The sequence below is a fragment of the Streptopelia decaocto genome, assembly GCF_964273445.1.
Source record: "Streptopelia decaocto genome assembly, chromosome: 3".
NCBI classification, from domain to species: domain Eukaryota; kingdom Metazoa; phylum Chordata; class Aves; order Columbiformes; family Columbidae; genus Streptopelia; species Streptopelia decaocto.
This window is the reverse complement of record NC_138656.1, coordinates 29469069-29484097: the sequence shown is the minus strand read 5'-3', so window position 1 is coordinate 29484097 and position 15029 is coordinate 29469069. Positions and strand designations below refer to the sequence as shown.

The following is a 15029-nucleotide window of genomic DNA, read 5'->3' as shown; positions in this document are numbered from 1 at the left end:
AGAACTCCACAGCATTATTCCTGGGCCTATTTTTCCTACTTGACCACAACTAATTATCTTGTTGAACGGTATGTATGTAACTGTATGTACGACTTCACTTCATTACCAATATCCTGAAATAGTGAAACATTGACATTGTGTTTCAAAAGGCTTGACCCTGGTTAATGAAGTGAGCTAAAGCACAGAAAATGCCAGCTGATCAGGAGGCTGATATTCTTTATATGTGGGGTAAATGCTGCTTTTACCCAAAAGGTAAAGAATGGAAAGAAACCCCTTGGGTGGAAGAACTTTCTGTATGTCACTATGAATATTTTCAAAGCAGTCCAGTCAAAAGAGCCTGAACAACAGAGGGGAAAAAAGAGAAAAAGTCTACCCACCTTGCCAAAGCTGCCTTTCCCTAATACTTTGATGAAGTTGAACTCTTCAAGGCCTATTCGCTTGGTCTGGGCCTGTTTGACCTCCCCATTTTCACCATTTTCCCCAGGTTTGCTAAGTTGGTTGTCTGTTGACGTTGCAGCTGTTGCCCTGTGCTCCTCTCCCCGATTGTCAAAAGATAATGCTTTCCTAATGTTGTTTTCCAGCTCTTTGATTTCTGTGGAAATGAGAGAAAAAGCATTAATTTTAACCAAATATCAGAAAAACAGTCTGTGTTTGTATCAGCTTTGGGAAGGGACATTCATCATCCCTGAATGCTATGTGGAGCATTCTGACGTTAAGAATGCATATTTAGCAAACTGCTTCTCCACCTTACAGTAATCAGCCAAAACCCTGCTCTAACAGGAAGGGTGGCCTTTTAAAATGAATCTAAGAGAATGACATATCCAAAGCCTGACAGATAAGTCAGCACAGTGGTTAAATAGTTGTTTTAGTGTTTTTGGGTGTTCCTGTACCACAGAGAAGTACTTTGTTTTGAATACCCCTATCTTCCTCCAGCACTTACTCATCTTCCTGCTTAAGTATTTTAGAGTTGTATCTTCAAAAGTTCAAAGGATAGTTGCACGTCCCAGTCCTTGGAGTCAACATGAATGGAGCATCTTACTCAGCTCCAGCTGTTATCAGACCCCTTCCAATAAATTACTTGACCACTTCTTAGTGCTGCTTCAAGCAGCAATTATGTAGATCTGCTAAATGGTTCTGAAGGTTTCTCAATGCTAAACACAGTGAGTCTTGGTGACTAATGGACCTTGGGGTTCTGCCTCAAGCTCTTCCACAGGCAGAAGCCCAATGGTCTCGGAAGCAACAACTTCAGTGGACAGCTACAGAAGCTACAGAAGTGAAATTTAAAAGCGAATTCAGACAAATTCTTTGTTCTTATTTTAAGCAAAGCATCAGATATTTTAAAAAATATTATTTAGCCAAAATGCTGTCTGTGAAACCAAAAGGTCGACAAATTTAAATCAGTTCTGGTCTCAGAGTCTTACAGTAGTTATGAACACGGAGCTTTGGAAGTCTCTTCCCTAAAAATAAGGGTGAGAAATTTCTCAACTGTAAATAAATTTTAAAGAATTTGACACACAAGTATGCATCTTCCTATGTGTTTGTGTAAAGATGTTTCATCCATCGCTTTACACATGTGATGGTACATGGGATACCTCACAGACTTCTGATTTTTAAAAACAACAATCAGATCAGATTCAAAAAGTGCTGCTGCCACACATGTTCTCTCAATCAGGCTGCTCAGCTCAATGAAATCTGGTTGTATGAGTGAAGATTACAATATTTGTCTCTATGCATGAAAAAAAAAAGTCACTGGAAAGGAAATACGGTTTTACAAAGTCTCTAAAGACCACATAGACACACTAGCATAGCCTAACTAGACACAAGTTTTTGTTATCTCACATGTGCAACATGGAATTGTAAGGAGGCAATTTTATCTCAAAAACTTATTAACAGACGGTGGCTTTTCAGATAGATAAAGCCTCTCTCAAGTTTTGTGGTACTGTTTAAAATGTTCTCACTCTTATAAAATAATATATAACTTCCTTATATAAAGGTATTTGGTTGGGCAAGGACTCATCTTGTAACCTTAATATTTTAAGATGACTGTTTTACAGTTTTCCCTTTAAAAGCCACTTAATTTCACAGATTCTTAAAAAATGAGAGGTAGGCATTTTAAAAAAGTTTTTGTAGTTTATGAACTTTCTTACATGCTTCGTTTTCTGGTGGTGACTTCTTTGTTGAAAGGGACAATGGCTTTTTTATTCCTTATAAAGAAGAAAAGTATGTGACAATATATATTGGTTATGAAATAAAAAGATATGATTAACCTTGATCACATGGAGAAGTTGGTGCTGACTTGGACCTGTCTTCTTCTGATGATGCACTTCCAGGAACTGCTTGTTGTGTCTCTGCACCTGCAATTATCTAAGAACAATTCCAAAATGGGTACTCAGCTATGAGATCCCCCCATGCCAAGACAAAATTAATTTAAAAACATTAATTCAAAAGTAGAAGTTTGAGGGAAAGTGAAGATGTGCTATCCCTATAGATTCTCACTGGCAAGACCTCAGTCGTACAGCAGATGCCACCACACCAAATGGAGGCCGTAATATAAACTGAGAAAGAACCAGCAATTTAAAGAAACTTAGGTTCTTAAGGTGGAACAAAGACACAGAGAGTGGGAAAGTTTCAAATAGCCACCTTGAGCCTGTGTAGAAATCTATCCGGTAAATATATTCAACTACAACAAGCATCAGCAAGCAGTGCAAACTAACTCATGCAATAACAACGTGACAACATCTTTTCCCAGGAGTCACAGATCAACTAATTTATACCTGAGTTTTCTAATTTTTTGTAAAATTTTAAAACAGAGTACATGGGGATCCAAGTATGCAATCAGGAAAATGAACAGTGCCAAAAGTCAATGTTTTAATGAATTATGGTAAAATTTACCTATTTCTGTAAGTAAAATAAATGGGTCTGTTGTCACTATCATGCAAATAGAAAGCATGGCAAATTCTTATCCAGGATACATATTACAAATCCAGATTAACTCCATCAGCTTCGGGGTGACCTATGCTTTTTATTTCCAGGATAGCTTAGTTCTTCCTATAATAGTGATGACAAATCTGGAACCGTCATGTGGTAATCAGCTCCTCTTCATGAGAGTCAGCACATTGGCCCATTTATCAGCATTTACAATGTTATGGAGAAATGCTGTGTCTCAATCAGTCAATTATCCAATATCGATTCTGAGCCAAAGAGACATTTATGTTTTTATGAACTGTTATGTCAGACATTGTTCCTGTCAAGTCTCCTTCCTCGAAATCAAAAAGAGGAAATCCTTCCAGACTCTGTACAGACTCCAGGTTTGCAAAACTGTAGCAGGTCAAAATAAATTTCAGCCCCAAATTCAGATTAGAAATTTGCACTTACAAATCAAAAGCCAAATCTTAATTCTGTACTGACTTAAAGAAAAAAAAAATCTTTTGCAAGTCAAGTGAGTAGGATTGAACCCAAACTAGTGAAGTTACAGCAGAGTCATAATTTTTTTCTTATGCAACACTACAAAGTAAAATTACCTTTTTCTTCCTCTGCCCACTATTAGTGATCTTGTCTGGAGTGACTCCAAGATCTGCAAGAACTTTAGCTATGCCTCTAGCATCCACTCCACAGTTTGGTGCCACATTTGTTTCACAGCGTCGATGTACATTCATCTTGCAAACTGCAGTGAAATGTAAAGTAATAGAGTAAATTGAATACAACCTTGGCATGCATTTGTCTTACTTAAATCAGATCTCATTGGACTCACCAATAACATTTTCAAATAAATAGAATTTCAGTAGAAAAAATACTTGGCTGGATTTGCAGTGACACTTGAATGCTAATATAAAATGATTAACCTGGTTATGATTCTTTGGCTATGATAATGCAGAACAGTGTTTTCACACAGTACCCGGAACAGACACAGGAACAAATGAAAATATCTAATGACACTGTAAATCTTTGAATTAGAAGAAAAGTCTGTCAGAGATCGTATTTCAGCAGTGCACTTGTGCTCTCATACTGAGCGCACAACATCAGTTCCGCATGTATTATTGCTTCATGCTCTATTTTACTCAAGTAGATTAACTCCTAATGTAGACAGGCATAAAACCAATAGTGGTTTAAGTTTTATTAAATCTTTGGCACTTGTTAGACATTCTCTTTCTTTAGACGGCAATCCATTTACTAAGCGCTTTCTCTTAAATACCATTTCCCAAAACTAGCATACTAGTAAGAAAAAAAAGGTTATGTTGCTTTCAGATTATGGGGCAGGAGGGAGAACATAACTCCATTAAAAATAGCATAGCACGGATTTGTTAGGAGCAGATGACATTTTATCTTAGACTTCAGTGCCCTCTTGTGGAGCAAGGCATAAAGAATGCAAAACTGCAAGTGTAATTAAATACTAGTAATAGTCAATTGCTCAAATTTCTCAATTCATTACTTTTTAGAGAAAAAAATAAAGTATGTATTTATAAAGTTGCATTTTACTATATTGTTCACCAACAATGCTTTCACCGTATAAGCCCTAAAAAAAACAAACCACATTTGCCTCAGACTGCACACAGACACTGTACCTGTCACAGCAACCCTGGGCTTCAGAAAGCAGGTGCTTTTCCTTTTCAAGTATGGTTCAGCTCGCAAGAAGAGCACAAAGAAATTGCTACCCATGGTATTTTCAGTGTATGTATATTCAGTGACTGAAGCTCTGTGGCAAGTAAAATGTTTGACCTATGATCCATAACTAGACATTGAGGAACTGAACTGCTTGAAATAAAGCAAGCGGGAAATTTTGTACAGTCCAATTTCATGAACATATTTTGTAAAAGAATGGCACAGGAATAAGCTGTGAAAAACCAGAAGAAGAATAAACCTCTGGCATACACTTTTCATGGTGTTAATAACCACACTGGGCAAGCGAGTACATCTCTGACGAAGGAGGCATTGTTCCGTTCTTGTTAAAAAAGAAAACAAAGCACAGAGAAAATGACATTTCCAGCTCAGGTGATTTCTAGATTTCATGCAGACAATACTGCATTTTTACAGGCACTGATATTATGAACATGAAGAAAACAATGTAGGTGCTCTGAATTATTGTTTCTATGCATCTGCTAAACAGTAAATGCATACATATGAGAAATAACATTATTTTCTATAGTTAAGAGGAACTGAACCACTCAGGTATTTCAGAGAGAATATAAAAGTGAACTAATATATTTACAGACTAAGGGGAGAAATACTATAGCTCTGATCTTCACCTACAACTCATCTTAAATACTGCAAAGGATATGTTGAATAGATTACATGTTTATACATATATATGTGAATCCATGTTTCTGTTGTTGGGAAGTGTACATAAAATGATTTTTCTGTTTATGAAGATGGACCTACACATTCATAAAGGTGTAACAAAAGGAAAATGCTTATAATTCCACTACACGCTACTTTAGAAAAATCTGACAGTCTTCACGGCATCACTCCCATCAATCTACTAACTGAAGTATTTTATTCACTATTTCTAAACTATTGCTTTCCTTTGTAAGTGTTTGTACTGTTTTCTCCCTCTTTTAGAATACATGGATCTGATTGAAACAAGGAGATGTGATACCAGGCATTTCTGTTAGCTAAATTACATGAAGCAGTAACTTCATACACAATTACTATATGGAGTACACAGTCCTTAAGCAGCAGAACATAATGAATCCTTTGCTTTCTGGAGCAGAGGGGCTTAGGCAGACCATCGCAAAGGATGATTTAGGTAGATACCAAAATATCTCATTTTCTGGATACGGGTGCACAAAACTGATTCCGCCTAGCCTAGCCAATACAGAATAGTAATTTTTGAAGACAGTATTAAAGGGAAAAGTAGCTGAAATAATTATGTTCAAACTTGAAGTCTTTTGTGTCTACTGCACTCACAAACAAGAAAAGCTCTGAAGTGGTAATCCTTACCTTTGCATTGTAAACCTTGCCTCAAAAGACCCCAGAGCAATGAACCACAGTGGTCACAGAAGGTGGGCACTTTGTAATTGTGAATGCTGAACTTGTGAGGCATGTTGACACTGAAACGCTGGGATCCCACTTGCTGAAAAAGGAGAGCACAGCATATTTAATTCTAATTGATTTATTGATAATCAGCGTATGCTGAAATCTGTTATGTTTTTAAACCACAGAATTCAAACAAGGTGAAACAGTTTTGTGATCAGATGATGATCTTCGCATTAGACATACTCCATCTCAAGAGTTATTCCCACTACTTTATTTGGAGAAAAGATGGGGAAGGCTGCTGTTGTCCAAGAGATAAAGACTAAAGTCTACTTCCTAGTACTTCTGGGAACAACAAATACATAGCTATCAGGAAAGATCTCTTAATGTGGAAGGCAAGGAAGTCACTCCCAATTGTTTTTTTATGAGCAGGAGGCTGAACAAATACAGGACTAAGAAATACATCACAACCCCTTTACCTTTTCATGTCTCACTCTCCTATAGATTATGAAAATGACAATGATAATTAATTGTGTTCAGGGATTCCAAGGTACAACTACTTACTAATTAAAGAATGTCATTGATAAGTTTTTATAGTGGCCACTGCATAGCAGGAGATTTATTTTGATGTTTTTCCTTCCCTTTCCTATTACTACTGGCTTCTCTCCAGTGATCTAGTACCTCTTCTAAACAATGAGAGCATTATATCAGCAAAGCATACAAGTCTCCATCAGTCTGGAGCCTAAGAATATAAATCTGTGCAACATTTTGTATCTTCCTGTGCCCACTACACAAAAGCAGCGCTAGCCACACAGTCCTTTATCACAACCCTATGCAAGCAATCAAGTTTTGGATGTAAAATACTGATTGTGAATCAGATACTAAAGAATGCTTCCAGTATAAAAAATGGTAGTGAATTGCACAGGAAGAATGAGATCAGTTAGTCTCTGTCAAACTCATATCAAAGTTGAAAGAGTGGTTTAAAACCAGTGGTACACATAACTCTGATTTGTAATTTAAAACTAGGCTCTTAAAAGCATACAAATGTATGTTTTTAACAAATAAAATTAAGAAATGTACTTTTTCTGCATGGGCAAAGAACTGGGATCACCGACAGGCTACCTCACCTAATCCTGCAGTGAAAGGTAGCTGGCCCTTGCTATTGCACAAAACAGAACACAACAGCGAGCATTCATAGCTCTTCTGTTAAAAACTTCTGTATAAGACAGAGCATTCACTGGTTACAGCTGAGGGCTACAACTCTTCAACAAAATGTGAAACCCACTCTCCTCTCCAACTGTCCCCTATCAAGCCAGCCATAACGGGATACCCCAAAGCTGAGGAGTCTAAGGGAGCTGAATACAACAGCAGTCACATCACTTTGTCCACAGAAATTAACATTCCTTTCCTAATCAAGCCTAAAAGGGCCATCTTAGCTTAGAGAGGCCTGTAAGCCAAGTGAAAGGATTGCTTTGTTTCCTCTTCTAATCCAGAACTGAACCTCCCCTTGACAGTACAGTCCTGAAAGTAGCTAATTTCATTTTCAGGTGACATCTTCATTTATTTTAATGCATGGTAAAATAAAGCACATATTGTGCTAATCCCATTAATATACAAAAGCCTGCTAGAGGTAGGGAGTAATCATGCTGGAAAACCTGTTAGCTATGCAGTACCTTCTGTTATCACTACCGTCTTGAAGAATATCTGTGGGCCTTCTTCAACACACACATAGCTTTTGTGCTACTTTTTGACACTTCGGATGCAGTCTTTGTTGAGGTGAGACTTTGCAAGCAAATTCTGGACAGCTGTATGTTGATTAAAGAGTCTCAAGCATCCTGCCTATCCCATCATCTGCTAATGACTCAGCCACACAACATGCAGTCAAGGGATAAAGGGTCCCATCCTGCTTTTTTTGAATTAAAATGACAAAACTGGTATTAAATCAGAAACAGAGAAGGTTAAAAATGAAAAGGAGCGAGACCTTAAGCATTCAGATGTTAAAAAGAGGCGAGTAATTAAAAAAAAAAAAAAAGCTGTATAATTCTTATGTAAATGAAACTGTTATGGTAACCTGTCATTCCAAAGTAAATGCTACATCACAAGACAACCAGAAGAGCACAAAAAAGTCTCTAACATTTATTGATCAAACAGAGCAGATGACACTACTTTGAAGAGATGAAAGACAAAGTTTAATCTAGAAAATTTATTTTATAAACATTTACCTCATCGTGAGTTTCCTGCTTTTTCAAGCCAGCACACTTTGTTATTATAAGTTCATGGCATCTCTTGTGGACTACACAAGTGCAAACTATAAACAAAAAACAGTAAAAGAATGAGTTTTCATGAAGAATCATTTTAAAGCAAAAGACTGGGTGGCATTCAGAGATTGCTTCTTCCACGCTCAGGATCAGAGCATCCCCACACGTAGGAAGTCAAGGAAGGGAGCCAGGAGGCCTGCGTGGTTGAATAGGGAGCTGTTGGGTATGCTCAAGCAGAAGAGGAGAGTTTACAGGTCATGGAAGCAGGGGCTGGCCACTTGGGAGGAATATAAGGCTGCTGTTAGAGGATGTAGGAAGGCAGCTAGGATAGCCAAGGCCTCCTTAGAATTACAGCTGGCGAGAGGGGTCAAGGACAGCAAAAAGAACTTTTTCAAATACATAGCAGAAAAAACTAATACCAGAGGCAATGTAGGCCCACTGATGAATGGGGTGGGTGCCCTGGTGGCAGAAGATACAGAGAAGGCAGAATTACTGAATGCCTTCTTTGTCTCTGTCTACTCTGCCGGAGGCTGTCCTGGGGAGCCCCGTACCCCTGAGACCACGGATGAAGCCAGGTCAATGGAGGAGTTTGCTTTAGTCGATGAGGACTGGGTTAGGGAGCAATTAAATAGTCTGGACATCCATAAATCCATGGGTCCAGATGGGATGCATCCGTGGGTGCTGAGGGAGCTGGCTGAAGTCATTGCTGGACCGCTCTCCATCATCTTTGCGAAGTCTTGGGAAACAGGAGAGGTGCCCGAGGATTGGAGGAAAGCAAATGTCACTCCAGTCTTCAAAAAGGGCAAGAACGAGGACCCGGGTAATTATAGACCGGTCAGCCTCACCTCTGTCCCTGGGAAAGTAATGGAACAGCTTGTCCTTGGTGCCACCTCAAGGCATATCAAGGATAAGAGGGTTATTAGGGGCAGTCAGCATGGCTTTACCAAGGGTAGGTCATGCTTGACCAACCTCATAGCCTTTTATGAGAATGTAACAAGGTGGATGGATGATGGCAGAGCGGTGGATGTGGTCTACCTTGACTTCAGTAAAGCCTCTGACACAGTCTCCCACAGCATCCTCACAGCTAAGTTGAGGAGGTGTGGTCTAGACAATAGAGTAGTGAAGTGGGTTGCAAACTGGCTTAGGGAGAGAAGCCAGAGAGTGGTAGTCAATGGTGCGGAGTCTAGTTGGAGGCCAGTATCTAGTGGAGTGCCTCAGGGGTCAGTGCTGGGGCCAATATTATTCAATATATTCATTAACGATTTGGACGAGGGAATTGAGTGTACTATCAGCAAGTTTGCTGATGACACTAAACTGGGAGGAGTGGCTGACACGCCGGAGGGCTGTGCTGCCATCCAGCGGGACCTGGACAGGCTGGAGAGTTGGGCGGGGAATAACCTAATGAAATTTAACAAGGGCAAGAGTAGAGTCCTGCATCTGGGCAGGAACAACCCCAGGTTCCAGTATAGGTTGGGAAATTACATATTAGAGAGCAGTGTAGGGGAAAGGGACCTGGGGGTCCTGGTGGACAACAGGATGACCATGAGCCAGCACTGTGCCCTTGTGGCCAGGAAGGCCAATGGCATCCTGGGGTGTATTAGAAGGGGGGTGGTTAGTAGATCGAGAGAGGTCCTCCTTCCCCTCTACTCCGCCCTGGTGAGACCACATCTGGAACATTGTGTCCAGTTCTGGGCCCCTCAGTTCAAGAAGGACAAGGAACTGCTGGAGAGGGTCCAGCGTAGGGCAACGAAGATGATTAAGGGAGTGGAGCATCTCCCTTATGAGGAACGGCTGAGGGAGCTGGGTCTCTTTAGTTTGGAGAAGAGGAGACTAAGGGGGGACCTTATTAATGTTTATAAATATATAAAGGGTGAGTGCCATGAGGATGGAGCCAGGCTCTTCTCGGTGGCAAACAATGATAGGACAAGGGGTAATGGGATCAAGCTGGAACACAAGAGGTTCCACTTGAATTTGAGAAGAAACTTCTTCTCAGTGAGGGTGACAGAGCACTGGAACAGGCTGCCCAGGGAGGTTGTCTCCTTCTCTGGAGACATTCAAAACCCGCCTGGACATGTTCCTGTGCGACCTCACCTAGGCGTTCCTGCTCCAGCAGGGGGATTGGACTAGATGATCTTTTGAGGTCCCTTCCAATCCCAAACATACTGTGATACTGTGATACTGTGACTGAATTTAGAAGACTAGAAAAGCTGGGAGTTGAAAGGCTGCAGGTGACTGGTGAGTTGGTCACTCCTATTAAGTAAGTCTGTCTCACAAAGGCAGAAGATACTGGACTTTCGAGAGACCAATGAATTTTAAGAGAACTAAAGTATATCTCCCAAAATCTCAGTATGTAAAACTACAAATTACCTTCTGAAACATTAACCATAATTTTTCTTAACATTCTTTCCATTACACATTATCGTAAGTTGATAACAGCAAAATGTTTCAGGAAGCAAATGCTTTGTCAATATTCACATGGACTACTTAATCAATGAATAACATTTGCCAATATGATAGATAAGATTAAAAACTGCAAGGTCTACCTTACTGTGGGATTCAAGGTCATTAAGTGAAAAAAAAACCCTTCAGAGTGAAATAATGAATTTCATTTTCTTATAGCTTTGGTCATTGTTGTAACGAAAAGAAAATTCTTACTATAGCATGTAAAACAATTATTTGCATTCATTTATTTAAAATGAGATTTCATCTTTTGTAACTGAAATAATCATCACTAACTGGATTATTTTTACTTGTAGACAAGAAGTAGAAAAACATAATCCCAAGACGTGACTGCATAAAAAAATTAAGAGTACAACAAGCTGAGTTGAAAAATTGAGTTGAAAATGAAGCACTTCTGCAGTCTTTGCTATAACCTTCTCTAATGATGACCTCTATAATTATCTCATCTATTTAATTACAGTCTTTGCAATTACCTGGCATTTTTAAACAAAGAATCTTAAGCAGAATTAAGAATTCACAATTTTAAAATGCAAGATGTGAAAAATGAAGAAGCCAACTCCTGCAGATATGCCCCCGAGTTGGATGTGCATCAAGAGACACCGAGCATCTGCTGTTCAGTGACGTTATTGGTGCCCCTACCTCACATATGCTGCCTAAGACGAACAGGTTTGAAGCATCTTCCTGTGAAGGCTGTATCTTTCATGAGACAAACTTATTATCTTGTGCTAAATTCTTAACACTGTACATATACAATGCTTGATGGAAATATTTTTTATATATAAAACATACTATATATATTCAAACTGTCCCCATATAGATTTCCTCTTACCTTGACATTGGTATCCCTGTTTTCCTATTACACCCCTGAAAACAAAACAGTGTTTTAGAAAATGAAGAATATATATTTTTAAAAATGAAAAACATTTTTTCCTCTCTTTACTGGACATGCACAAGTTTAAAATAATAGCTTTTTCTAACCAATCATCTGATAACTGCTTGTCTAGACTGAGATCAGTTCAAAGTAGGAACCACATTTCAATTGCTAAGAGGTAACAGGTAGGAAGATAGACCATGAAGGGATTCAGAAGTAAAGACACATTTATTATCATAAAATAGGCAAAGCCAAAGGGTACCTAGAGAGCGAAGCCACAAGGCAGGAAAATAGTCATCAAGCAGGCCTCTAAACAGACAGAAGATTGCACTTGCCAATATTGTGGCTTGAAATCACCTTAGCTAACCTAAAGCCTAAACTGCACACATTTCTTAGAAGAATGTAGTTGAGTTTATGTACAATTAATGTCTTTTCACATTAAGAAAGACTGATTCATTACACAGTCTTAAGAAATATTAATTATAGATCAGATCAGATCTTACGTGTATTAAGGTGCAAATCAGCATCTCCAGGTAACTTTGGAAAACCTAAATGGAGTTTCTGAAAAGTAACTGAAAAATGAACATCTCCACTACTTCTCCCTATCTGAAATGCGTGGGTACTCAGAACTAATATAAATCATTTCTAAAAGGGAGTTCTTGTTATCCGTTGTAATAAGAAAGAACCTGTACACCCAGCACCCAAAACCCCGGCACATTAGACGCCTAATACTCCCATATTCCATTGTCTTCAGCAAGATGTAAGGGAGCTTGGCATTACCTAGGAAGGAGATGGTGATACTTAATCACCTAAAGAAGAATTTAGTCATCTTGGCAAAACATAAAGGTCTAATATTAGGTCTAAAACTACACTTATGCACCTACAGGACACAAGACTGGCTGTTTACCTAGAGTCTATAGTGTGTACTAGACAGTAAAAGCTTGAACTTTGTGGCTCAGAAAAGAAAAAATGCAAATATAACAAATTCTAACATTTATTATGGAAGTTTAAGACACTTCTGTTAACGTCTGCAAAACTGATGACAGCTTAATATTAAAACGAAGAGGAAAAGAACTACTACTCTACACATTTTATACTTTAGCATAACAGGAGGGTATGTTAACTCTTCAATTCAGAGTTGCAAAGAAAGCGAAGTCATACCATATAAAATCTCTGCAGTGCGAACAATATGTTGGTTGCCTAAGATAGGTGGCCATAAACTTGTGTCCATTAACCTGATGTACTCTGCGTCGCACAGCACCCTGCCGCTTTCTGGGTCGCATACGTTCCCGGAACACACGTTCTTCATTGTCTTTGGGTGCTGAAACAAGAGGAAAAAACTATCAGCACTGGCTGTATCAGACACAAATACGGGAAAGCTCAAATGCAGTAAGTGGGTATTCTCCAAAAAATAAAAAGAATCCTTTCTAGCTAGCAAAATAACTTCCTTGAGTTTGGGTTGTATTTTTTCCTTTTTAGCATCAATTACTAGAGGGCAAGGGTTTTCATTTCAGTACAGGAACCTCTATTTGTTCTAAACCTTTATCTGTAAATTCACGCTAAGCTGGGAATAAGTCTTCTGTGCTTTATATACTATCAAGCACATTGACAACCTCTTTAACAGTAATTACACAGTTAGATTCTCCAAACAGCTCAGACTCATCTCATTTGATTTTCAGGGCAAAAAAAAAGAATCCACCAAAAAATACCAACATTCCTTGGTTCCCATACACTCAGAAATCTCAGTACAAATACACATTATCAAACAGAACAAAAATTCCATCCAGAAGTGATTACTATGTAGAATTCCTGATTACGATCTGAGCTTCAGGCTCTAATAATCCGCTTTGATAGTAATACACTTTCAGCAAAAAGTTCAAGGGAAGGAAGTTGTTCCTCTTCAAATGTACATGACATGTAATGGTAGAGGAAGTAAAAGATGAAGCTGATATATCTCAGAATGAAAGCTTTTGGACAAAATCCTCCACAGTGCATCATTTATTTTTTCCCAAGGCTTTATTTTGAAATGTATCCCTGACACCTCCATGGTATTCTGTATGCATTAAGCAAATGCTGAGGATGAATTAGCAACGAAGAATAGTACACGGTTGTTAATGGAAGACAGATATTACAAGCATTCCTTGAGCCACTCGTATCTCTGCAAAATGGAATATCGGATTTGGAAGGGCCCTGTTCAGTCATCCGTTGTCAACTGAATCTCTGCACTCACTACTTCAGTGCATATAACACTTTGAAATGTTTTTAACACTTGTCATTCTCTGAATTTCAGCTACCCTGCATCATTACGATGGCCTAAAGACGCCAGCTTTGGTCTGTTGCAAGCTTTTCTGTACACAAATGAGTTCTCCAAGCAACAGTACAGTACTTAAGAATAGCACAAATAAAAAAGTCTGAGAACAACTGAAATCTATAATAGTCTCAAATTATTTTACAAACAACAAAATAAACCCAATTTTTGATGGTTATAAAATTCAAGTAATTGATTTAGAAGTTTTTAGAAATTGTCTTAAACTAAGCCAACAGATGGATATCCTGCGAAAATACGAATCGCAGACCCATGAATCAAGATCAACTTCGTTCACACTAGTAAATTCATTTATGCACTAAAAAGCTGAAGCTCCTGACACATTAATATCTTACAAAAACTTCTTACTCAGAGTAGGTTTTCACCATAAGAAAACACACCTGTGGGATGGTCAGAATGGCATTACTTTTCTGCTCTAAGTGGGCTCTCAGTAAATAAACACAGAATCACAGAATCACAGAATCGACTGGGTTGGAAAAGACCTCAGAGATCATCGAGTCCAACCCTTGGTCCAACTCTAGTCCGTTTATTAGATCATGGCACTAAGTGCCATGTCCAATCTCAGTTTAAAAACCTCCAGGGACGGTGAGTCCACCACCTCCCTGGGCAGGCCATTCCAATGCCTGACCACCCTCTCTGTAAAGAATTTCTTTCTAATATCCAGCCTAAATTTCCCCTGGCAGAGTTTAAGCCCATGCCCCCTTGTCCTATTGCTAACTGCCTGGGAGAAGAGACCAATCCCCACCTGGCTATAACTTCCCTTCAGGCAGTTATAGAGAGTGATGAGGTCACCTCTAAGCCTCCTCTTCTCTAGACTAAACAACCCCAGCTCCCTCAGCCTCTCCCCATAGGTCTTATGCTCAAGTCCCTTCACCAGTCTTGTTGCTCTTCTCTGGACTTGCTCCAGCACTTCAATGTCTTTCCTGAACTGAGGGGCCCAGAACTGAACACAATACTCCAGGTGTGGCCTCACCAATGCAGAGTACAGGGGAAGGATCACTTCCCTTGTCCTGCTGACCACGCTATTTTTGATACAGGACAGGATACCATTGGCCTTCTTGGCCACCCGGGCACACTGATGGCTCATGTTGAGCTTCCTGTCAATTAGTACCCCCAGGTCCCTTTCTGTCTGACTGCTCTCCAG

General features: G+C 39.2%; 1 protein-coding gene across 3 annotated transcripts in view; it reads right to left on the bottom strand.

The window, feature by feature from the left end:
• PRKCE (protein kinase C epsilon) overlaps positions 1 to 15029 on the bottom strand; it is a 303779-nt gene that overhangs the window by 107071 nt on the left and 181679 nt on the right. For 2 of the 3 annotated variants that reach the window (XR_014183564.1, XM_082047948.1), the window contains exons 3-9: positions 12721 to 12880; positions 11518 to 11552; positions 8193 to 8278; positions 5938 to 6070; positions 3522 to 3664; positions 2268 to 2364; positions 378 to 592 (exon numbers count right to left, since the gene is read on the bottom strand). Coding sequence is in view for 2 of the 3 variants with exons in the window: in XM_082047948.1 (XP_081904074.1) it covers positions 378 to 592; positions 2268 to 2364; positions 3522 to 3664; positions 5938 to 6070; positions 8193 to 8278; positions 11518 to 11552; positions 12721 to 12880 (869 nt within the window). In the remaining variant the exon portion in view is untranslated. The remainder of the gene's footprint in view (positions 1 to 377; positions 593 to 2267; positions 2365 to 3521; positions 3665 to 5937; positions 6071 to 8192; positions 8279 to 11517; positions 11553 to 12720; positions 12881 to 15029) is intronic. The other variant, XM_082047949.1, reaches the window with a different exon arrangement.